General features: G+C 39.2%; 3 protein-coding genes across 5 annotated transcripts in view; all 3 read right to left on the bottom strand.

Moving 5' to 3' along the window:
- Nucleotides 1-3,741: 3,741 nt before the first annotated feature.
- Nucleotides 3,742-13,379, bottom strand: gpr63 (G protein-coupled receptor 63). The gene is made up of 2 exons (XM_044168802.1): nucleotides 12,861-13,379; nucleotides 3,742-7,378 (listed from the first exon to the last, which is right to left on the bottom strand). The coding sequence occupies exon 2, from the start codon at nucleotides 7,261-7,263 to the stop codon at nucleotides 6,031-6,033; it is 1,233 nt and encodes a 410-aa protein (XP_044024737.1). The 5' UTR covers nucleotides 7,264-7,378; nucleotides 12,861-13,379; the 3' UTR covers nucleotides 3,742-6,030.
- A 1,102-nt stretch (nucleotides 13,380-14,481) lies between these two features.
- On the bottom strand, nucleotides 14,482-17,619 carry ndufaf4 (NADH:ubiquinone oxidoreductase complex assembly factor 4). 2 transcript variants are annotated; one of them, XM_044168800.1, is made up of 3 exons: nucleotides 17,430-17,619; nucleotides 17,183-17,280; nucleotides 14,482-16,515 (listed from the first exon to the last, which is right to left on the bottom strand). In XM_044168800.1, exons 1-3 carry the CDS (start codon nucleotides 17,563-17,565, stop codon nucleotides 16,210-16,212), a joined length of 540 nt encoding a protein of 179 aa, XP_044024735.1. In that variant the 5' UTR covers nucleotides 17,566-17,619; the 3' UTR covers nucleotides 14,482-16,209. The 2 variants fall into 2 exon arrangements, with proteins under 2 accessions (XP_044024735.1, XP_044024736.1); XM_044168801.1 differs by having other exon boundaries at nucleotides 17,183-17,277; nucleotides 17,430-17,618.
- Nucleotides 17,620-19,592: 1,973 nt separating this feature from the next.
- The window catches only part of dse (dermatan sulfate epimerase), a 37,298-nt gene continuing 31,408 nt past the window's right edge, over nucleotides 19,593-25,482 (bottom strand). For both annotated transcript variants that reach the window (XM_044168798.1, XM_044168799.1), the window contains one exon: nucleotides 19,593-25,069. In XM_044168798.1, coding sequence (XP_044024733.1) covers nucleotides 23,326-25,069 — 1,744 coding nt within the window. In that variant the 3' untranslated portion in view covers nucleotides 19,593-23,325. The remainder of the gene's footprint in view (nucleotides 25,070-25,482) is intronic.

Raw genomic sequence — 25,482 nt, 5'->3', positions numbered from 1 at the left:
ACTGCCTCTTCTCGCGCCCATAGGGATCCCGCCCAGCTCAGTGCCGGGTCGACTAGCCAGAGGACTACGAAGGCTACCTTGGACCGTTCAGTCAGGAACTGGGATGGATACAGGTGGAAGACCAGGTAACACCTAACCAGAAACTCCTCGCACTCCCCCACTGAGCCTGAGAAGGTCCCCGGCTGCGCCATCTCGTGAGCCGCCAGAAGTGGTGAAGGGTGGTTGAGGAGGTACCTCTGGACCAGACTCTCCAGGTCTAGGAAGGGGCCATCGGGACAATGGGCTATCATCCTTGCGGTATTGGTCCGACCTTCTGTTACAATCACAGACAGGCAGGGGACACCGAGATGGACCAGAATGTTCTCTATTGCGTGACAGCCCGAGACACTGAGTATGGGGAGAGATCACTGGAGGCAGGGAGCTCACTGGAGGCAGACAGGAGAAGCACTGGATGCTGACAGGAGTTACGTTGGAGGCAGACAGGAGTAACGCTGGAGACAAGGGAAATACAAGATACGCCGAGTGACATAAAGAGTCGGACACATACTGAGGTAAGTGGTGTGCTTTTGTACTGGCTGTGATTGGTACTGATGGGGAGCAGGAGTGTGATTGGGAGCAGGTGTGGGTGATTACTGGCTGGTGAGGCCTGGCATATCTGTGACAGTTACATTTCTTTGCTCACAACCGCAACCAATTGCCAATCAGTGGAATCGCGTGAAACCAAGGACAGGAATGCATCGCATCACCAGCATACTCATGCACGTGTGCTTTCCCGTGCTCTTGCTGGTAGAGCAAAAGAGCAAACACACAACAGGGACCAAATCATTAAAACATACCTCCATGGCACCTCAAGTGGTCAAAAACTCCACACACACACAGGATACCTTTGAGGTTTTGGAACTGTAAATTGAAGCACAGTGCATTTGAAATTAGCTTCTTCAAATTCAGATTCAATTTCCAAAAATGAAATCAAAATTCATCGGCAAATTTGAAATCAAATTTGAACCACTACATTTGGGATTGTAAGAAAAACACATAACCACAGACTGAACCATCTCTCTCAGCCAATCCTTGTCATCAGATAGTAAATGGCTACTCATCACATTGCTCTCATGTCATGTCAAGACAATAGCTCAATTCTGATTTTGAACTAAGTACCTGCCAAGGTGGGAAAGAGGTTGCACCATACTGAGTGGTGAAGAACTGGGTTATTGGGGCTGGGTGGCCCCGAACTGGTCACCCTGCCAAACTGTCTCATCCTCTTCTGCATCTAAAGAATTCTGTGGAATGTTAAAGAGACTCAATCAGGCTGCACCAAGCCCTGGGAGCAACCTATTATGTGACAAAGAGGTCGACACAAACTTCATTTTTGTTCAATTTAGATGAGTCCGTCTAGTTAAAGAGAAGTGGACTCCCTTTGACAGGGGTTCAAACAATAGTCAGTTATGATCACTAGTAAGGTACCTTCTGTGTTGACAATCCTCATGTGTACTATACATGAATTAGGCAGCAAATGCATGGACTTTTTATTCCCTAAATGTGTTGCATTTAAGTCCTTTCATAGCTGATAGTAATTACTGCCTGAATTAGAGATTCGGTTGAACTGCATTTCATTAATACCTAAAAGAGAAATTACATATGACACTTGTAGCCAAATACTTGTCTGAGTACACATTAATATACTGAGATAATGTTGTTTTTGTCTTTTTTCCTAGAAAGATCAGTGTATACAAGTTCCCACATCTGCCTGCTGAACCTTTCTAACAAATAGGAGGAATGTGGTGTTTGCTAATGAAGAAGCTCTTCTCATTATTAAAATTAGAGTGTGGTTTAATTTCTACAAAGAGCTTCTGGGGGTGGTGGTTACTCAAGTGGCTTTTTGTGTAAATGTCCAAGGTTAACAAGCGTGTATGTTTTCCAGAGTCAAACGTAATGTACTGAACTGTCACCAGTGCAGAGTGCAGAGCTCAGGCACAAACCCTTTCAAATGGATTGTAGCTCATGTGTGGATTATGCACCAAGCTGATCCACAGAGTAACAGGCACATTGTTTCTGGAAAAACACGTTGTTAATGAATTTTTCAAATGAAATTTTCAGTGCTTTGAGGACCACATACAGAGTTCTGTTCACCTCCATTGTACTGAGGTGGAGGCTGGAATCTCAGAGACTGATTCATCACAACATGGAAAAATTAAGCCAAAACCATTCACTGGCCGGATACCACTAGGGGTAAAAAAAAAATACACTTCACAATTTTAATGCGCGTATTACATATATTTACTATACAATTTTATTTATATGTATGAATTCGTTTTTCATTATGTTTATTATTCATTATGATTATTACTTTTATTTCATTTTTAGAATTTTTATCATCTAGTATCTTTCAAATTCTTTTTTTCTTATTTATTTTCGCTCATACTATATTATTATTCATTGCTCAAATTAAAGAGTATGCTATCCTACATTTCACTGCACATATTTCATGTGCATGTGGCAGATAAAGTAGGCTATTTGAAATCTTTGAATTTTCAGAGCTGGATAAACCTGCTTGGAGGCCATGGAGGCAAAAATTAGCTCCTAGGCCCCTAAAAACCTCTTGTTCGCATTTTGTACAGTATTCTTATGATTATTCCTACATTACATGGCCCCAGATTTACTACACAGTAGTCTTATTAAACACAAATTAATTTATGAATATGCACCATGTAAGCACATTATCAACAAACTACTGGAAAATGAATGAATTCATTTAAACCAATTGCCAAAATATAAAATACACATTCACTTTGATAAAATTCTAACTCAACATCTGTGGTGCAAGACACTGTAAGCAGAAGTCTGAGCTAACGCTTTCAACAGAACTGTGAGACTGTAAACAGACTCTAGGCTGGTTGTCAGGCAGGGCAGCTAATACAGCTCCCTGGCATTTCGATTATCAGCAGCATACACAACACGCTGTCGACTTGACTGTGAAGCGTATGACTGGCAGGTTTGGTCAAAGTCAAAGCAGGTTTGGGGAAAATCACGTATGGAGGAGTAATGCATGAATGCACAGTGTTATGTCGCCCTCGTGAAAGCACTCAGCAGAGACGACGACAGGAAGCGGAGTCCCTGAGTGGAAAGAAGAGAGACAAGTGACGCATTGGGAAGAGGATAATGAACGCAGAGCATGCACAGAGGTATCATATAAAACACTGGGCTCCCAAACGTGACACCTGAAATAATGTACAATATTTACATGCACAGAGCATTGCATATGCTATTATACCCCAATAGCATATGGGTCACAAACAGGATGAAGTGTTCACATGCCTCAGTATCCCAGCTTATAGGAGCATCTAACACTTCATTCTAGTAGGCTTTAAAAGAAGGTAAAAAAAACACCATGAACTAGGTGTGAAAAACCTATTAGTATATGTCATTTTACGTCATGATACACCATTTTCTGGAAATAGGCCTCTTCCTAGAAATCAATCATTTGACTGGTGGCTGATGATGTCCTAGTGTTGTTCATGCTGGCTCACTGTCATGGCTTACTGAGACACTTTAATACCCCAGAGCCATTGTTGATGTTACTAGCACCTGTGATTTTCCTATTACAAGTCAAAATGTCAAAGATTAAGTGAATTTAACACCTGAGGGGCAATTTGCAAAAATTAATCTCACTCATTTCCAGTGATCAGATATTGAAAGATTGATCAGCAACAGAAACACAAACAAAAAGACAGCTTAAGACAGTTTACCAAGGTAAGAAATGTCTATTTCTTTATTACATTCAACAGTACAGTACACTGAAATTGCACATTTTCACCAGATATTGCAGCATTCAGACTGGCAAATGGACTAATCAATAGGCACATCCAAAACATTTAAATAGAAATACACACATCCAAAGTGTCGTGGCCACTTTCTGACCACATTAAAATTCCATTTAAGCTGTTAATTTACATGCCTCATAAAACTAATTCTACGCAGCTACGCAACACACTGTCCTTTCCCCTCGACTTGTGATTCCAGTGGCAAGAAAAGACATATGGTCGAGTCAAACCCGTCTTCATAGTACCATATTAACGCGCCTCTTTATACTCTCAAACAGTATGTGCCATTCAGTGCATTCCAGGAGCTATAAAGTGTTTTAATTTACTTTAATAGTTTCCTTCAGTTGACTACTTCACTTAAAGGTTTCTTTTATTACCCAGAATGACATTGTATCAGAGAAGAAGTGTGTGCTGAGGGTTGAGTAGGTGGAGAAAGAGCCATAGCTATAGTGATAGCATAAGAGAAAGACTGCAAGTTTATTCAGGGTTCTATTCTTAGTAGGAAATGCCTTGTTGCTGCACTGCATTCTGGTCTACTGAGTAGAGCTGGGTATCGAATTTAAATACCTTTTGTACCAAAAGCAATGTGTCAAGACAAGTATCAAAAGCTGGCATCAAATATTTGGACAGTTTTGTAACTTGTTGACTTTAACCAGATAGTTCTTGACTTCAATAATAATGTGACTGTATTTAGGTAAAAATCTAATATGGTTGCATTTTTTGTTGCAACATTTAATATGTGAGAACTTTGGAATTGAAAAAAGCATTATTCAGGTATTGGATCGGCACTGGTATGAGGAACGATTCTAAATGACCTGCTGCCACCGATAACTCCTGAATATTATAGAAAATGAAGCATGATACTGTAACTACTTTCAGTAAAGCCACCATGTTTTCCCCTTTCAAAATGGGAAGTAAATGCCTATTAAACCTTGCCTGACCACAATGAGAGAACTGAAAATTGTAGGTTTCACCAGGGATGAAGCCTCTGATGTAAAAACATCTTCCACACAGTGACCTATTTGATATCCCATGACCCTGAGAATCTTCATACACACCCTGACTGTTATTGAACCTCAGACATTAGCACTACATTAAAACAATGTGGGGGTTTCAATACAGCAAGAAAACTCAACTTTTGCCACAGCACAACATCATCCGGTAATGCACTGCACTGGCCAATCAAATATGTAGCACACACACACACTGGTAGATAATTCTGTAATGAGAAGGGCATAATTCTATTGTTTACCTCGCAATCATCAAGATAGTGGAGAAAATGATTGTTGTTAAGATAAGTTTCCAGACCAGGGCTGGGTATTGAACCTCAATACCTTTTAGTGCCGACTATATTGTGTGTGTGCATAGCACCGTTTCAAAATCTAACAAGTACCGGAAGCTGACATCGAATGTCTGACCAGATTTGTAATGTTGTTTAATTCTTTGGTCAAATAGTACCATGAACCTCAAGGTTCACTTACTAGCTATTTCTGGACCTTTCAACCGTATCCCAAAGCCTGAACAGAGACAAGGGTTACACACTCCCTGCCTCATAAAACCTTTTGTTGTTCTGTTCATGTGACAAAAGTTCCATGTATAGGTCACACCTGAGCAAGTTCCATTATTAAAGAAGGATATGGACAAAAGCCCCTCAAAAAAGCTAGTGAGTGAACCTTGAGATTAGAATATTTTGTCACAGACATGACACATTAAAAATGAGCCATTTTATGCTGTATTATATTTAGGCAAAGTTCTAGTTCAAAATTCTTGTCAGATGTTAAAAGTTGTCTAAATACAAACAGCTATACACATTTGGCTTCTTTTGTAAATGACAATCTGAAACTCAGGTATGATATCAGAACTAGTATTGAAAATTTTCAAACAATACCCAGCCCTATTCCAAAGTTGTAAAATCCTGTCTAATACCACGATGCACAGGTGCTTTGGTCCATGAGTTTTTAGCCTTAAAACTCATGGATATCTCACACAACCTGGACTTCCTGGATTGTATTTCATCTTCTAACCCGGTACCTGTAGCAACACGTCCCCACCAACGCAGCTAGTTCCCTTTTTTAATGTGGCGCTGTTTTCATTCACCTGCCAAGAGAAGTATACCACCAAACAAAAACACAGGCCCAGAACTGCAACAGTACATTATGTAAAGATGTGTTTTTAACAGTGTTGAAGTGTTTGAGGGTGGATTTTTCCTTTAAACCACAGAGCGATGCTCTCCGCACACATACACTGCACTCGGCTGTATGCGCCTCTTCGTGTTGCCTGGCAGCTGAGGAAGAAACTTGAAGTACTTGGGCATCAGATCAAGGCAGGCATCGCGGAACTTCTTGATCCGCCAGTAGTAAATGAGAGGGTTAAGGGCTGACTTGAGGTAGCACAACCACAGGACCCATGTGCTGATTTGAAAAAAGCTGTCTTTGTGGTAGAAGCCATCACTGAATGTAGCTACCAGAGTGTAGGCAGTGAAGGGTGCCCAGCACACTGTAAACACAGAGAATAGGATGAGGATGGTGGTGAAGGCACGGGTCTTGAAGCTCATGTCTATGTTCATTTGGAAGGGCCTCTGGAGGCTCAGCAGGCCCAGTTTGCTGGCCTGGCTCAGACAGATGCTGTCTGGGTGGCTATGGATGCGGATGGCGTTGTGGCGGATGGTGTTCAGGATCCCCATAAATGTGTACAGCATGGCCATGAAAGGTATGAAGAAGAAGACTAGCATTAGTATCAATACATAGGCGTGGTAACCAGGCTCAATGCTGTAGCCAAATACACACTGAGGGGCCCTGGGAGGGATCTGTAGGGGAGGGGAACCAACAGCCAGGGGGAAAGAGAAAATAAAAGAGAGCCCCCATGTGACCACTATGAGCACTTTAGCTCTCTGTGGGCTCAGCTTATCTTGCTTCTGGACAATAATAAGAAAACGATCTATGCTTATTATAAGCAGTATAGCCACACCCTCCATCACAAAGAACCAAAAGAGCATGGCCGAAACTCGACAGAAAATGTCTCCGAAAATCCACTGGGTGGTCACGACGGTAACCAGAGCGAAGGGCATGTTCAGGATGGCCAGCATCATGTCTGCAAACGCTAGACTCGCCAAGAGGATGTTGATGGCTGAGCGCATGGCAGATCTCTGGTACACCATAAGGCACACCACCACGTTTCCCAACAGAGCCAAAAGCAGGATGGCGACCATGATGAAGCAGAAGAAGACCTGCAGAGGTAGACTAATGCCTTGCTGGCTCTTCAGGCCCTCCGCTGTTGGTGTGACCGGCTCCGGGGGCGCCCGGGAGCCCAGGGAAGTGTTCGCCATGGACATATTCTCCATAGACGGCCTCTCGGAAAGGCTCAGCGGCCCCTTAACGAGGCAGCAGAGACTGGCGTTAATGTCCCCTGCCTCTGGAAGGGGAACAGTAGTGGAGTGAACCATTCTTCCCCAAGGTTAACAGGCATTGTTGCTGGTGAGCTCACGCTAAACATGGTGCTGTAGATGCAGATATTCCCAGCTCAACGCAACATGGCGGCGTCATCATGGCTGCAAGACCCTAAGACGTACACAAAAAGGTAGTGAATTCCAAGTAAATCAAAAAGAGCATGTGAAAGAGCATCATGAAACCAGGTTAAACAAGCATCATTTCGATCAAAATTCCCCTTGGAGTTGAAATGACAGTGAGCCTGTAATCCATTCAGGGTTATATGCCTGCATCTCCCCAATTAATTTGCATGCATCTCTCTCAAGCCTGCAAAATCTACCAGAATGAGACAAAGTATTAGTATTGATTAAAAAAAATGCAAGGAAATGTTTCAAAGTGTTTGAATTTGCCTTGCAGCCATTTCCAATTGATTTACATGCAAACTACTTCCCTTCCTTCAACAGAAGCTAACCACAATTTGTTCAATTTACAGCTACAATCTTGTATGCATCAAAGCATGAAGGATTATGATTACAGTGTTATGATTAAAGATAAAATGAACCATGGAACCTTCACACTAAAGTCTTCCCTCCGTTGTTGTTAGGCTATTTCTCTACAACTCAGTAGATCAGAAAAGGTGGGTAGGCTGATGACCTAAAACAAGTTAATCCAAAATTTTTAATGAATTCAATGGATTCAAGTCAACAAGGCCAAAGGTAGGACTGCACAATTAATCGCAATATTATTGAAAATGCAATATGGCCAAGTGCAATACCCAAATCCAATCCCAATTTTTTGATAAAAGGTCAAATGTGTGATAAAACAGCATAATGAAATACTGTAGTGCTGCAGAGATGCCTACACATCTTGTTCTCCAAATATGTAAAACTATGTCTGTTTGGTACAGACTCCAACAAATGTCACATCATCGTGATTTTATTACTTTTTTCAGTGAAAATGAAAATTGTGATGCAAAAATGATCATTTCCACTAATTGTGAATAATATGGCAATCATTATATCTGTCAAAATAATCTCAATATAATTTTTTTTACTATATCATGCAGCCCTAACCAAAGGCATAGTTCAACATTTTGGGAAACACGCTTATTCACTTTCTGACAGTGAGATGAAAAGATCAATACCAATCTTATGTCTGTGCATTAAGTAGAGCTGGAGTCAGCCTGTGGTTAGCCTAGCTTAGCATAAAGACTGGAAACAGGGTGAAACAGCTAGCTTGGCTCTGTCCAAAGTTCAGAAATATACCTACCAACTCCTCTAAACTTTTAAATACTTTCTAACCCATTTGTTTAATCTGTACACGAAGAGAAAGTTGAAAACCACAATTTGTCATTTTAGAGTGACTTGCGAACTGGAACTATTTCTTGGCAAACAACAGCCAGGTGCAGTGACAGTGTACAGCTTCCTAGAGTCTTGCTGTCACAGTGAGGTTGCCAGGTTTGGTACCATCGAACCTGTACAGAGTCCAAAACCTGTGCTCACTGACCGCATCTGGAAAACCACACTGTAGCCACAGACGCTGCACAGATGAATACACTGCTGTTCATCAAGAAATAGTTACTTTGCATAACTCCCACTAAAATACAAACTGTGTTTTTTACATTCCGGTTTGTGTACAGAGTAAACAAACAAGACACAGCATGTTAATCAGAGGTGCTGGTAGGTGGATCTTGTTACATTTGGACAGAGCCAGGCTAGCTGTTTCTCCCTGCTTCCAGTCTTTATGCTAAGCTAGGCTCACCTTGTCCTGACAACAGCTCCGTGCTCTGACACACAGATATGAGAGTGCTATTAATCTTCTCATTTCATCTCAGAAAGAAAGAGAATAGGTGTATTTCCCAAAATGCTTAAGAACAATATAAACAAAAGTAGAAAAAAAACGAAAATGCAACTGGAAAAGATTTGTCTACAGATAAATAAAAAAGCTCTTCTGTTTGCCTGAAATGTGATAAGAAATCCTGTTAAATTGCTTTTCTTAACCGCTGCCAGAAACCAACAGCCAGTGTTCAACTGGGGACAAGATAAATACTGCAATAAAAACCCTTATCACTTGTATAAACATTGGACACTGTTATTTCTGACTGCCTGGTATCATTTACAATGGCTAAGCAGCAAATGCAAGTAATAAATGTGCTGTAGAAAAGAGTCCATTTGTAAGTACTTAAAATTATTAATTTGCATAAATGAAGCCTTTTAATTAATTTGAGTGTGTGGGTGTAAAAATCAAGCAAATAAAATGACTATGAGAAAGGTGTGTGTAAGCCTGTTATGTAGCCATGTTAAAACACAGGTTGCATGCTGCTTTGATACCTGGCTATGTAGCCATTTAACAGATAGTGTTATCACATGTCACCAAGCCAGTCAAGAGAGAAAAAGCTGTTGTAAGGAGATAAACAGGCTGGCAGCAGTGAAGCTGGGAAGAGCTGGATTCAAATGGTGATGACAAGCATATTGTCTGCTGCAATTACCCACTGCTTCATCACAATGACGACCTGGTGAATGAGGGCAAATAAGAAACTGGTTTAATCTCGGCCTCCTTCCTGCTCCATTCACCTCCCATCCATATACAGCACATTTTCTAAGGACATGGGCCTTGTGGATCACAATACTGAACTGTGCAGCAGTCTGCCTCTACAGGGAAGGTAATGAGACATCTCTTTCCCTTCATTTAGGGGCGGAGTGACCTAAAATGTTAAAATAGCCACTTTAGCCTCCAAGCAATCAAGTAAACCTGCAGTAAAAATGGATGATCGGGTACTTGGCATTCTAAAAGACTGGGAATTGTTTAAATATGGTATGTGGTAACGCAATTATGCAATGGAGAATTGCAGAGAGAATATGCTGAGAGCTTTTCAGCCACATCTTCTAACCTTGAATTACTAGGAGACAAAAGGTGTACTGGAAACCTGCCTAGTAAGTCCACGCTGGTAAGATTTACAAGTTTATGGCAATAACAACCTGTCAGAGTGTGCCTTATTTATGTCGGATGGCATTGTTAAACACTGACGATGTGTCTGTGAGAGAAATACCTGTGTCTGTCTCTCTAAATGACGTGATTTCTGCATATTTACCAATGTAAGAAAAAGAAAGGTCATAATAATTTGAATTTTATAAACAAGCGAATACCTAATTGTGAACCTAGGAATGTCCCTTTTTATTCAAAATTATGCCACGCGAAAAGCAAAAAAAAAAAAAATCCCTATTCTAATAGTAGCAATCCATTTAATTAAAAATTCAGTGTATAAGTACAACATGACATGGGTCTATCTGACCCACTGCATGTCCTGTTGCCTTATCAGTAAGAGAGCCCGACTGATAGCTGATATCATCGGCCGATATTGGCCTATCGCAGATATATTGGTATCGGCGTATATGTTATCCGACATGAGTCTATATAAACTCTTTTCTTTGCAGTATATTAGGCAGAAAGAAAGGCCTGTGTTAATATATTGGTGTCACTTTAAAGTTTATCCAGCAGAGTGCGCTGTCACTTCAGTGGCCAGCAGTGTAACATGAGAGAGAAGAAGCAGCTCTCAACAACTCTCAAGTAAAATACAGCTGGTGTTAAGAAATGTAACAGCCACCTTCATTGAAATAACGGTTCAGAATCGGAACAAAGCTGTAGCATGAATCTCAGCTTGACAGAGTAGAGAACATGTGGTTTACTAGAGAGCAGTGTGGAATGGAACTAAGTACATTTAGTACTGTACTTTAGTACAATTTAGAGGAACTTGTACTTTACTTGAGTATTTCTAACAGTACTGATTTTTATTTTGCTATTTATTGCATTTTTTATTTATTCTTTATTTTCTCAGTGTTCATTACTAGAATTGGTTTCCAATGTATATGTTAAATTACAAAAAAACATGTTAAAGAATATTTAATTGAATATTTAAATATTCTTTAATAAAGTGATTTGTTTAAGAAAGCAGCCTTCTGAGTTCCTTTGCATAGTCGTATCGGTGCACAATCCACTTAGAAAAGGATTTTTTTCATTCCAGGTAAAAAGAATTCACTATAATCGGCTGCCATGTCTGTAATCGGTGAACGTTAACCCTCTAAAATCGGTATCGGTCTCAAAAATCCCATATCGGTTGGGCTCTTATCAGTAAACTAGGCTATTGTTTTTCTCTTTGCTAACGCAAAATGGACAAAACAAGCCGTGCTGAGCGGAAAATCATAACCCCAAACCACTTGAGAGGTAATGTGTGGAAGCATTTTGGATTCAAAAAAGTTGCGGATGAAGGCAAGGCAGTTTGCTGACTCTTTAAAATGCAGCTGCCTTAAAGTAATGTTAGCTTTTCAGTCTTGTGAGGCAGCGGAGGCACTGCGAATTAACAGAACAACCTTAACTCTACACCTAGTTTAGGATAGGCTATGTGGGTCGGGTTTGAATTTGTTCAAACAAATTACGTGTTAAATCAGATTGTTCAAGGTTAATTCTCAAAAAATAAAAAATAAAAAATGGCATCACAACTGAATACTTAGTTTCATTTATTTTAAATACCACTGAATTTATAGCATTGAAATATTTGAATTTTTAATATTGAATTTTGCTGCTGAAATTTAATACATCCAATATTACTTGATTTTTCCACTTAAACATGACTTTTTAGATCCAAAAATGACCAAACAAATTTGAGTAACTTGATAAATATACTTTCTTGAATACTAAACGCTTAAATTGTTAAGTATTGAATTTTCAAAAATACATAAAATCGTGTTGTTTTTTTTTTTTTTTATTATTTGCAAAACTTAGCTTCTGGAAATTTCAAAGAGGGAATTCAAACCACACACATTCAGAAAGACAGTTTTCAAAGGAGAACATTTAAATTCTATTCATTCAGAGGCATTTAACATTTAGTATTCAATAGTGATTCAATTCCACAATTAGGTATCCAGTTGCTTATAAAGGTGTAAGGATTAAAGGATGTCTTTGCTTGAATAATAGTCATTTCACTCTCCAGGAAATGATTTCATTTGTGTGGCACCAAGCCTAGTTTTTGTTCACTTTTTGTATTAAGTTTGGTTTGTGTGTTTATACATTTAACATGTAAATCAGTGCAGTTTCTGACCATAGAAATGTTCTAATAAGCAAGCAAGTTGCCATATGTTGGACACATGATGGTGGTGGTGTCACTGGGAGAGAGATTCAGATTCAGAAGGCAAATCATATCCGAGCATTTCAACAAATGACGGATAAATCTGAGGTGAGACCAGCGGTGTCCTGAAAATTGAACCAAACGTTAGCAAAAATCAGTGCCCAATAGAATTACACCTCATTCAGACCGGACTTTCACGTCATCGCTTTAGCAAGTCAACCTCAAGTAAGAGCAATTCAGGCCGGCTTTTAGTAAGCCAGTGTACTGGTTCATTTGCACAGCACCGACTGTTCCGTTGTTATGCCACCAAAATGGTTGAGGCGACAAACTGAGTGAACCACGGAGAGTTACATCTCTGTGGACGAGAGCAGGAGCGGTTTGAAACGGAGAGCCTGCATTCACGTCTTCATTTCGGGATTTAGCAACCATATGAGGAAATAATATTTTAATTGTGCTGCTGACCGACCCCTGCTTGGGTTCCATTGATATTACCTGCTTCTTTCTCCCATGTTGAAGCTCAGTCCTCCAAATGGTGCATCTCGCCGCCCAAAATGCTTTCCCCTCCTCGTTGTAGTCAAAACAGTTCTTCTAACGTTACCAAACAAGTAGGCCAGTGATGCTTTTTCAAAATGAAGGCCCTGTAGCAGTGTAATTTTAAATCAACAGTGCGACAGCCGGTGATGCCACTACCTAAACAACTGGAGCCGTAGATGAAGTAAAATCCGCATTTGGTTACTCTCGCTTTGTTTCCAGAGGAGTGCGAGAGAGACAGCACTAATTATCCACGTTTTTATGGAGTAAGTAAACATTAAGCTTGTGTTTTCCAGGCTTCTTCATCATTTTCCTTCATGCAGCTGTTAGGTGTAAGCGGCCCGTCCTCCAGCACCAAATGTATCAGGCTCTGTACTGCATGTAGTCCAAATTATCACAAACTACACTCACTGTGGGCTACCCGCGGCAAGGCAGCGAGAGGAAACCAATACCACTTCCTACCTGGACTTTCAAAATAAATGCCTTTGAGGAGCGGGTAGGGAAGATAACATAGAATAGAAGGTATTTATTACAGGAAATTGGTGGCTTTTGATGACACGAGAAATAATTTACATTCTACAATTACACAGGTTGGACTTTTGATGGCTGATTCTTTCTTCTCAAAACGCATTTTTATCGGAAAGCATATTCAGATTTTACCTGAGCTGTCTGTTTATTTTATTGTTTTTATGTATTTTATTTATTTTATATTTTATCATTCACGGTGGTATTTTATTTCTCTCTTTGTGAAGTACTTTGTACTTTGTTTTGATAAGTGCTCTATAAATAAAGTTTTATTATTTTATTATTATTCTGAAGAATTTCAAGAATATCAATATGAAGAATGACATGCCTGGCAGTATCGAGAAGGCTTTAAACAACATTTAGGGAATTAAGACCCATGACCTCAGCATTTGTAAAATTCTGGTTACAGCCCTGGCACAAATACTAGGCAACTAAAAGTGCAAAAATATCTACTTAAAGTAACAGTTGCATATAGTCAGCATGAAACATTATAATGTTCCAGAGACACTTTCATCACATACCATCATATATGTTTTTTTAAATATCTGTAGCCTAGCTGCAGCTTTATTTTGTATTAACTGCTATGATTTCACTGAGCACGTTGATATTAATTTAGTTTTCTTAATATAAAGTATAACTGCTTTATTTTGAAGGCAGCATGCAACAGCACAGCTTCGGGCAGCATTCGTTAGTTTGATGCTTTATGTCCAGTGATAACTGACACCTACAGAAGCCAGTTGCATGGCGAAAGCGGACTTTATCGTGGGGTACGCCCCATTTCTAGCGTCGTCCAATAAAAACGACAAACAAATGGGCGTGGCTTGGTTGGGGGAAGTGCTGTTTTTGGCCAATGCGGGTGTGTGTGGTGGGTGGTATTATTTAGTTTGTGGTTGGGCTAGGAAAATGATTTTAATATGATTTCAACACAATACTGATGGTTACAGTACAGAAATATTAACACGGTTGACTCAGCTGAGTTGAAACAGGACTAATTCATAGAACCCATACAACCACTTTAAATTAGGGATGCAACACCTAAAATAATGAATAAATAATATAAAAGACAATATAATCTTTTATTTTCAAAAAGTGTGCGTATGTGCAGCAAATTGGTGCAAGTGCCACAAGACCATCCTTATCATCCACAAGTGTACTTCATGTTGTTGAGACACTTGACTTCCTTTTAAAGTTTTCTTGAAGCTGCGGCTACTACAGCACTGTCAAAGCTGGCTCACTGGTACACCAACTAATACATCAGAGCAATACAGGCTTTAATTTTTAAGCTGTTCAATGTTATCTTACATACGTGGCCTCTATTAACTGCCTGTGCAGTGGTAGAAATATGTCAGGGGACAGCAATTAGGTACAACCACGGGCAAGGGTCAGCCTGGCACAGAACGAGGCGCAATATGTGCAGTTTATACAGCTTTCTTCACATGGGGGCAGGGTTAGATGTTACTGTATGAGGTCATAGTTGTTGGGATTTGCATGAACCTTGTATTTACAGTTATCTTCGGTAGTTTTATGGCAAATTATTCAATTACATTTTACTTATATAGCGCCAATTCATAACAGAAGTCGTTATAATATATACTCTTTATAATATTATTTACAGAGACCCAACAATTCCCACCATGAGCAAGCACTTGGCAACAATGTCAAGGAAACTTCGAGCAGAACCGCTGTTGGTTGGGTTGAGAGAAATTAGAAATCTGCCATTGGAACCCAGAGTAGACCAACAATAACTTCTGTGTTAGTCTATAAAACAAACCTGAAATATTTCTCCCCTCTGCTTTCTCCACTTTGCCTTGTAAACGACAGGTGCTTGGTTTTTAGGCTAACAGACACAGACTCACATACATGGCAAACACCCAAATATTAAAATGGAGTGGATTAGAAATTTAACAAACCTCTATAAAAAAGAAAAAGACTGCTCAGTTTAATTAATGACTGATCATAAGCAGGCTGATGTTACCAGCTTCAAACTAAGAATCTTTCACCTATCATATTGAAATAAATGGCTATGTATCATACAAAATATTGTTTCCACTGGACAGATATACATACTATATAGTCTAAAGTCCTCTACACCATAAAGCAATAGTTCAACATTTTTGGAAGTATGCTTATTTGCTTTCTTTCTGTGAGTGAGCTGTGAAGAGTAAAATAGTACAGAGCTGCATGACATGGTTAGCCTAGCTTAGTATAAAGACTGGAAGCAGGGGGGAGCTGCTAGCCTGGTTCTGTTTAAAAGTGAAAAAATACACCTACCAACACCTCTAACGCTCAGTAACTAACAGGTTATCCCAAATGTCAAAATGATCATTTGTAGTTTTAGAGGATATTACGTCCTGGAACTATTTCTTCCTTCCAGCCTTATGCTAAGCAAGGCTAACCACATCCTGGCTCCAGCTCCATACTTAATACACAGACACGAGATTGGGATCCATCTTCTCATCTCACTCTCGGAAGGAAAGCTAATTTCAAGATTCCAAAAATCTCAATCTCAAGACACAATGCTTAATATTAAATATTTGTACTACTTATTTATTAATTTTGTTTTCCTTTTTCTTGGTTTGTTTCACAAATAGCAATGTATCAACCTAAGACATATCCCATGATTCCATCTACATATCAAACAACCCCACATAAGGTCCAAACCCCAGACTTGAGAAACTCTGTCAATAAATTGCATTGAGAGAGACCTGATTGGAACTGATAAGGCATACATAAATAAATCAGATAATATGTTTTCTATTGTCTATTATTCACCAACAATCCAGTTCTAAGAAGCCTTTATCTGCTTGGCATTTGCAGTCTTGGGTGGTATGATCTGAACCTGGAAGGGGATGAAGAACTCTAGAAGAGCTTTTGTGTCTTTCAAGTCAAGAGAATAATCCTGAGCGATCTTTTCCGGCGTCCACGTCTGAGGCATACGCTGGTGGCTGCTCAGGGCCTTCAGAGCCTCAGCGATGGTCAGTTTGCCTTTCGGAACATCTGTGAGCTCCACCAAGCCATACGGGTCTCCTGGTAAACTGAACCTCAGCGGCCGCCGCTCCGCTTCTTTACCCACTGTCACTTCCTTCAATGCCTGTGGGAAGATTAAGCAGAAGGAAAGGAGTCTAAAATATTTAAAACCCCTACTGTTGTTAGGCAACATACACACGTGACTGTGAAGAGATTTCCCTGTAACCAACACTTTGTTTTATGTAATCTGAAAAACTATTGGCTGAATATCCATTAAATTCGCTGTGGATATTTGTGGTTCCTTAATGACTCATGTTCTTTCTTCTAGCAACAATATGAGGCCAGATTTAATAAAGGAGTGAACAAACCCACAGAGAAATATTAGCTTCTTTCAGCTCTTTGTTTTAGTTTTCTGTCCCGCAACTTTACTGTTCTGGTTCAGTCTCACTGCTCTCATCAGCCTTGTTTCTATCAGAGGTAGGCAGCTGTTTTCAGCTAAAAAAAGCTCTGATAAACCGACTGTATACTACCTGTTCTGTACCAAACAGCAGACAAAGTTAGTAACTAGCTGATGAACATTTAGCAGCTATTGCCTCAGTGAGGTCCTGTTTCACTCTGCTATGGGAAAGGGGGGGAGACAAAAAGCTAGAGATGACAGAGTGTCCATAATGTCACTGTAGCCTAATAATCAAATAGCCTTATAATGCGAATACTCTCGAATGAAATCAAATAAAGCACCATGTATCATTAGAGCCATTCATACAAATTGACAGTCAGTGTCCCAGTCTGACCTCTGCTGCTGCTGGATCTTTCGACTCCACATACACAGACTCGAGGCGCTTCAGCAGAGGGTCGTTCTTCTGGTTGACTGAGTCCGCTGTCTCCACTACTGAAACACACAACATGCTCGTCAACAGGGACACTGTTCCAGAGGTTTAATTGGAAAGCTTAAATGGTTAACGATACGTGTGAGGCTGAGGTCAGTCTGGTCAGGAGACAGTTAACTTGCACAAATTAGCGAACATTTCAGACGCTCACCTTCAGAACTTCCGGCGGAGGGCGGGAGGATAACCGCGTGTCGGGGTGCCGCTAGCGGTTTTTCCTTAGAGATTTCTCGGTGTACCCGGTTTTCTAGGTTGAAATTTCTGAACATACGCGCAACCCGTGCCCCCATGTTTAACAAATTACCAAAGACCTAACAATAAAGTTTAGTCAAACTGTCGACGGTGAGCGAGAAGGTTCATTTCACAATGGAGAGGCGAATACAGCAATTAACAGCGACACCATGTGGTTGGAAGATTGTAATGTTCCTCATTTCTTTATTTTCAAAGTACGCAATTACAAAAAAGGTTCTACTTATCTATTTATCTATTATGGAAACACATTTCAGACATGGTCAAAAATCAAGTCAAGTCCTCAACAATGGAATTTATAAGGAAACTAGTCACATTTATGAGAATCGTCATAATTTTGAGATAGTAGGCCTAAGTTTTGATTTACCAAATAAAAATTAGGAAATTAGGGAAAGTCCAAACTTAACTATCTCCTAAGTTTGACTTAGTAAATCTCAAAATTTATGTCATAATTGTATGTAGTTGTTCTATTGTTTATAGATACTTTTGATATATATATTTATCTTTTTTCACCTACTTATATGTAAAATTATAACTAAATGTTTATATTTACCTTTGTTCAGCTTTATTGTCCTTGTTTTTAGCTGTATTTCTATTTCTGTGTCAGTACACTGAGGGCAACAAAAAAAGTCAAATTCTTTGTGTGTACATAAACTGAAAGCTGACACTGATTCTGATAATTCTGACGTAACACCTTATAGTTATATTATTATTACTATTAATACTTATTATCTCTCAGTACTATGTGCGGTTGGTCTTAGATTATTTGATAATATATGAAATTGTAACATTAAAAGTGACAGGGGGGGCTTAGTGTCCGGTGGCTTAGTGGTTTATGACACCACAAAACGTCAACATCTAAAGTTGCTCCCTGTCTGCTGGATGTGTGAATAGGCAACTATTTGTTAACATGCTTTGGCCAAAAATGATTATTACAGCTTTAATTAACATTACTTATTGCCAAACGTTATGCAATAGCTGCCTAATAAAGGCAAAATGCCCCCAAAGAAGGGAAACTGGTGCACATGGCAGAAAAAATACATAAAAATAAAATACAAATTCAAAATCTAAAATTAAAATCTATATATCAAGGTCAATATGTCTGGGATTTCAGAGACACACAACACAATGCTTGTGTGTGAAACATAGGTATGAAATATGGTCAATGATGAAAAATCGAATGATCATTTGACTAACCTCCAATAATAACCTACTTTAATCAATTGGAATTTTACTTTGATTGGGTGATTATAGCAACGTACTAAATTGAGCTATCCTTTAAAATACAATGACTGCAATGTTGTTTCATTGTCTGAATTTCTTTGAATTGACTTGATTGTGGTAATTTGCAATATTAAAAATTGCTATGGAGATGTATTTCATTAAGAATTTTTAAAGGAAATCACATATATATGATATCTAATTATAGATCTATGTAATAATAGATGGTTCTTCTTTCGAGTGTAAAGCATACATTTCTGCAGTCTACGATTAAAAACAAGGTGACAAGTTGCATGGCCAGCAGATGGCAGGATTTCATATCCTAACACATTCAAAAAGGCCTCATCGTACAAACACTGGTTTGCCTCTCTGAGGTTAATGTTTTATCAGTGCTGGTTTCAAATACAAACAGAGCATCTGTCTGTTTGTCACAATGAGGTTTTATTTCTTAGTAAGACAAAGTAAATAAATCAGTAATCACTTCCATCCCCAAGTGTTTTGATCAGGCCAGACAACAGAGATCACTTTTTATATAAGGGAAGCCATATGGAGCACATCTGGAAGTGATTTTGTGCTCAATCATAACAAAACAACCCACAGCATTTTTGTGAGGAGAGAGGAGAGAAATTCTTTTCATTTCACTCACTTTCTGGAATATGACCCCTGAGTTAGGAGCTGATGAAAGTCACAAAGTCAACAAAAAGCCAGAGGTTCTCAGCCAATGATGCTTCTCAGTTACATCAGAGCTCTGCACACAGCAGAGCACCCTCACTCAAAAACGAACGAATAGGAAAATCAGTGGTAGACAGAAATTATTTTTCTTTCAAATAAAAAAAAAATACCAAACTGCTGTGAAAATGAATTTATTTAGTTGATGATAAAATACAGTACTTATCCCTGATTGGTTATTTGCCTGGGAGTGTTTTTGATTACTGTTTATCGTTTCTATCCAATGTTATTTACTGCGTGGAGCCTGTGGATTTAGCAACACTTAAATAATACAGCTCTGAGGCACGTTGATGCATGTGAGGCTTTTTGGGCGACGAGTTGAGTGTCTAGACTATGTTGACTTGTAGAGTTAAAACAGATGTGTATCAGTATCGTCATTAAATAAATAAAATCTTCCACTGTTCAGAAATGCATCACTGCTTATACAGGCTTAGTGAATTACTCAAAAAAAATCTGTCTGCAAACAGATTTTGTACATTTGGACAACGCATTTTTCTAATGCAGCATTGATTCCACCGATAAATTGTTTAAGTGTTTATCAAAAACAAGTTGAAGCGCATGTTTATAGATGATAAAACAATACTTCAAAGCCAGTATGACTAGTGAATGACTACTGAGCTGTGCTTTGTAACCATATTAGCTTAGAAATTATACATATATACATATATTGTGGCCAAGAGAGCTCAGCGCACTACAACTTAAAAGGATAAGGCTAGTGATATTCTATATTTTTCTCATTGTCAACAAATCCAATGAAAGGACTAGGTATTGTGTGTGTATACAAAGCCTTATATATCTTATTATTATTACTATTATTTTATTAATATTATTACCATTACCATTACTATTATTTTAAATCTGTATGTGAAATTTGCATTGTGCTACTGTATGCCCCCCCCTCAACCCAACTGGTCGAGGCAGATGGCTGCCCACATTGAGCCTAGGTTCTGTTCAAGTTTTCTGCCTGTTAAAGGGAAGTTTTTCCTTGCCACTGTTGCCAGGTGCTTGCCCATGGTGGGAAATGTTGGGTCTCTGTAAATAAAGAGTACAGTCTAGACAGTCTAATTGGTGCTATACTGGCGCTATATAAATAAAATTGAATTAAATTAAATCTTCTGTGCTATTGAAATTACTGACCTTTTTAAAAAAAAATGAAACTATATATTTGCAAGTTTTTAAAGAAATACATCTTCAGTATGAATGAATGAGCTTGGGGCTGAGAGACACAGACAGGTTATAGGTAAGTATTAAGACAGACTAACACATTGCTGGTGTGGTTATTTGATGGGATTTGTTGACAAAAAGAAAAATATAGAAGAAAGTCGACCGTATCCTTTAAGAAAACACAACAAAACATCTTCTCCACTTTTACAACACATTATGTCGCATTTAGAAATAAATGCTGCAGATACGTAAAGCACAAGAACATTTTGAAAAACATCCACCAATGTAACAATACATATTTAGCATAAAGTAATATGCTGGAAATACAAACAAACACAAGCAAATTAAGAAAGGTCATTTGCATGCTGTAAACAACTGAACTAAGTTACGACACAACAGAAGTTTCCAGGAGACACTAATGCTGCGTTCATGCCATATCGAAGTTATCATAGCATTCGTGTCAACATCCAAGTTGTAATCACAACTGGGACACTTTTCTGAAAGCTCCGCCGTATCTGACTTGCTGCTTCATAATAGAGTATTATATTATTATTAGTGTTATATTGTCAATGTGCAGTATTTTTAACTCTCACATAATCAGCTCTGCAGTCATCCAACCATTTTGAGTTGTCTCATGACGTGAACACTTGCACATCGTTAACATGGGAATCTTTCCCATCTCTACCACCCATCCCATATCACATGGCTGCAGCATTAAAACAGATGCCAGTAATTTGGGAAAAGGCTAGTGTTTTATTATAGTACACATTTTGACTTCTCAGAGTAGGAAAAGCACAGGTTTCATTAATAACATTCTATTCAAGCTGTCACAGCATGACAGTGAGGCAGCATGCACAATACCAGGACCCTGAAACTGAAGCAGCTAAACGGAATTCAGCCATCATTCATTTTATTACTTACACCTGTACTTTTCCTACTGTGACATGTCAAAACGTCTATTAACAAGATATCAACGTATTTGTCAGATGCTCCGCGGAAAATTATTGTTCAGTTGGACTTGCAGTGATTCTGCATTTTCTTGTTAAGACCTATTTAGCATTTATAAGCAGTATACAAACATTTAATAAATAATTTATAACACACTATAATGTAGTTGTATGCAGCTCTAAGGACATTGTGACAAGTGTTTATTAATGTACAGTTTCAACAATTATAACTTCTCCTATGAAGACATATTTTATATTATTATAGCTGTGTTTTACTATATTGTCATTCATTATCTGTTTATACAGCAGCATCCACTTATGGTCCAATTATGTCCACAGAAGGAGTTATAGTTGTTGACAAACATAAATAAACAACTTACAACTATATTACAGCATGTAGAATTTAGCATGTAGTTGTAATTTCATTACAACTACATGCTAAATGCACTGCATGTGTTAAAGTCATCAAGATATTTTCTTCATTGGTTTGTTTTAGCTAAAGTTGCAGTGCGTGGAGCTCTGTTGGCCACCGTAATATACATATATTTTCCTTTATTTTTGAGTTCACACTTTCACATGACACAACACACAATGGATGCTCACCTATGCATGTAGTAATTTTATTTACAAATGGTAAAAAACAGACCATAAAAATATATCTTGCTTCACATATATACATTTAAATGTATTTCTATGAACTATGTAGACAGGACAAATCTCAAGTACAGATGAGGCAACTGTATTATAGTGGCTAACCTTGAGGTCTTTGATATAAGACAGGACCTCTGAACACTACTAGGACAAACTTCACACAGACTCAGCTCTAAAGCTCCACAGAAGCTTATTGCATCAGAGGTGGTCTGGTTTCATTGTGGCAATTCATCAATTCCTATTTGGAATCAGTTGTTTTCCTGAACACCCATTAGGTAGATCTTATGAGTATTAGGGCCATTGTTAGAAAAAAAAAATCTGAGATTTCAAGAATAAAGTTATAATATTTTGGGGGGAAAAATAATAACAGTACGAGAATAAAAGTCATAACATTATGCGAATACAAGTCATAATACTATGAGTATACAAGTCATAACATTATGATAATAAAAGTCATATTATGGGATTAAAAAAGTCATAACATTATGAGAATAGAAGTCATAATATTATGAGAATAGAGGTCATAATATGATGAGAATACAGTCGTAATTTCTAAAAAGAAGTCATCATATTACGAGAATAAAGTTGTAATTTATAGATTACTATCCTTGCAACATTGTAATTTCTAGAAAAAGTATGAGAAAAAGTCATAAAATTCAGAGAATAAAAGTCATAATATTACAAGAATAAAATTCATATTGAGGAAATAAATTTCATAATATTACTAGTATATCGTAGTAATTTGGGTAAAAAAGTCATAAAATTACAAGAATAAAAGTCATAATATTACGAGAATAAGATCATGATTTTACGATAAAAGTCTGCGTATGACTAAGATATAAGTAGAAATAAGTATTTAAATAAGTATTTTAAGCATCTTGTAACATTATGACTTTGTCAAAATAATATGACTTTCTTTGTAAAATTGAAACTTTTTTTCTCGAAATATCAGTAGTTTTTTTTTTTATCGGTGGCCCTAATATTCTGTCGTAAGACCTGGCTCAGACTGAGGAGTGGGGTGCATTTAGTTCACCATTAACAACAGGTCATTTGATTTGTAATTGGACAACCCCTTACACGCTCATGATCTTAACACTGTGTGTGAGAGCAGGAGGAGTAGAGGTACAGTAAGATGAAGCAGTCAATCAGAAGGATGGTGTAGAAACATCTCTGCGTGTGTAAGCTTCGACCCCTCTGAAAGCGAGTCAGTAACACAGCCAGCAGCAAAAAGAAGGTGGCAGTGTTCAGGAGGAGAAAGAGTCTTATGTAGGAGGCTGTGCTGGAGAGACCCTCACTCCCTGCAGTGGCCACCATATGAACCTCTTTGAATTTGCGGCCCTTGACAAAGTCCCCCTTTCTGTTTTTGCGGTCTGTATAATCTATAAAGGCCCGAGAGTCTGCATCCCCCTCCTCTGGACTGTCCTCATATGTTCGCTTTGAAGTCCTCTGTCTCTCCTTCTTTTCATTCACCTCAATCTGTGCAAAAATGTCAGGTAGACTCTCCGAAAGCTTCTCCCCAAGGTTCACTTTCTTCCCCCCTTTACCCTTGCCCTGTTTTTTAGACATAAAAAACATCTTCTCGATGACCTCCTCTGTCTTCTTCTTGTCGGAGAACTGGAGGAGGCGCTCTGCAGTCTTACGGAAGCTGGCAGTGTTGAGAACCCGTCCTAAGATGTGTCTCTCCATCTGCTGGAAGACGGGCTTGACGTGCTGGAGGTTGTCCTCCATCACGTTGACATATTCCTCTACTTCCTCAGGCGAGCTGTCCACTGCAGCCGCCGCCTTCTCGAATATGATCTTCTTGTGGTCCAGCAGCACCATGGCAAACAGAGGCTTGCTGGTGACCTCCCCAGTCAGCAGGTAGATGGTGTAGGTGTGATCCTTGGTGGCCAGGTAAATATCCACTCTCTCTTCATCGCCACGCAGGCTGAAGCTCTGTACATCCACGCCCGGTCCAAAGAAAATGTAGGCCACCCTGGTGTGAGGATACCTTAATGGCATTGTGACATTCACAAAGTTAGAGCCATTATATGGGTACCCTCGAGGGTAATTCCAGTAACCTACCACTCCTTTGTTACTGTAGCCTGTGTCATCCATCCAGAACATCTTATACTTGTCTTCACCATGTGAGACAAACACTCCATGAACACCATCTACCTTTGTACTCTGGAATGGAAGTTCTGTGTTGTGAAAGAAGGCACTCATGGCCCTTGTTGGGCTGTCTGGATCCAGGTGGATGTGGTCCACAAGGAGCAGGAGCTGCGGGTGAAGAAGGAGCAGGTTTCTCTGGAAGGTCCTTATCTTCAGCTCTGGATTGTAAGCAGAATGTCCATCACCACGGATGAAGACCATTCCCTGTCTCTCCATAGCAGCTTCTACTCTGCCCTGGGCATCAGCCGCCAGCCCCACCTTGTACTTCAACCACTTGGAATCGCAGGCTTCCGTAACCTGTCCAGCCCATGGCTTAAAGCAACTCCCTGACATAGCTGAGCCAAACAACACCACATTGTTCAACAAAGTGTATTTGGGTCCGTACAGTGCCTCAGTGATGAATGGGACACCATTGGGTGCAAAAGTGAAAGTGTTCTGATCAGGGTGCTCATGGCCAGCATTAAAGTTCCTCCACCCTTTGATCCACTCTTTGTACTTGTTCCTGTGAACGATGTCAAAGATGGCGCGTCCCCCAAGCTTCCCCGACTTGAAAGAGAGAAAGGAGCAGTTGGTGTCTGCAGGTAAAGCACTGCCGTATGTCACCACACCCCAGTCCTCAAAGTAGTGGAGTTGGGATGTTCCAAAATCTGATGGAGGCTTGGGAATTAGGCCCGGGTCATACCTGCAGAATACCATAAGAGGACAGATATCAGATGGTTAAAATACCAATATGGACATCAAATTCAAAAGCAACCACTGATTGAAAATCTCATCAGGTATTCCAGAGGTTATTTTGTGATGACATGTTGCATGTTAGCTGTGACCTCACTGTTTTCAAGGAATAGTTCAGATCAATAGTACATTTCAAGATCAATACCACTCTCATGTCTGTCTGCTAAACCTGAAACATTGAAATATGATAGAGCTAGCAGACGATTAGCATAGCTTAACTTAAAGACCAGAAGCAGGGGGAAACAGCTAGTCTGGCTGTGTCTGTACAAAAACCAAAATGTAAAAACAGCAAATTATGGTTTTACAGAGAGTTACATGCTGGAATTATTTCTTGGCCAGACCAGTGACTTTTCCTTGAGTGTT

Source organism: Siniperca chuatsi, linkage group LG16 (genome assembly GCF_020085105.1).
Source record: "Siniperca chuatsi isolate FFG_IHB_CAS linkage group LG16, ASM2008510v1, whole genome shotgun sequence".
In the NCBI taxonomy this organism is placed as follows: Eukaryota; Metazoa; Chordata; class Actinopteri; order Centrarchiformes; family Sinipercidae; genus Siniperca; species Siniperca chuatsi.
Note: the sequence above shows the minus strand (reverse complement) of the source record. Positions and strands in the feature narration are given on the sequence as shown.

Bases quoted from the DNA above. Each gene is read 5' to 3' on its own strand.
- gpr63 (XM_044168802.1), bottom strand. From the start codon at position 7,263: ATGGTTCACTCCACTACTGTTCCCCTTCCAGAGGCAGGGGACATTAAC.
- ndufaf4 (XM_044168800.1), bottom strand. From the start codon at position 17,565: ATGGGGGCACGGGTTGCGCGTATGTTCAGAAATTTCAACCTAGAAAAC. The intron at 17,281-17,429 runs GTGAGCGTCTGA...TGTGTGTTTCAG, and splicing joins CTCCGCCGGAAGTTCTGAAG to TAGTGGAGACAGCGGACTCA. The intron at 16,516-17,182 runs GTCAGACTGGGA...ATCTTCCCACAG, and splicing joins AAGATCCAGCAGCAGCAGAG to GCATTGAAGGAAGTGACAGT.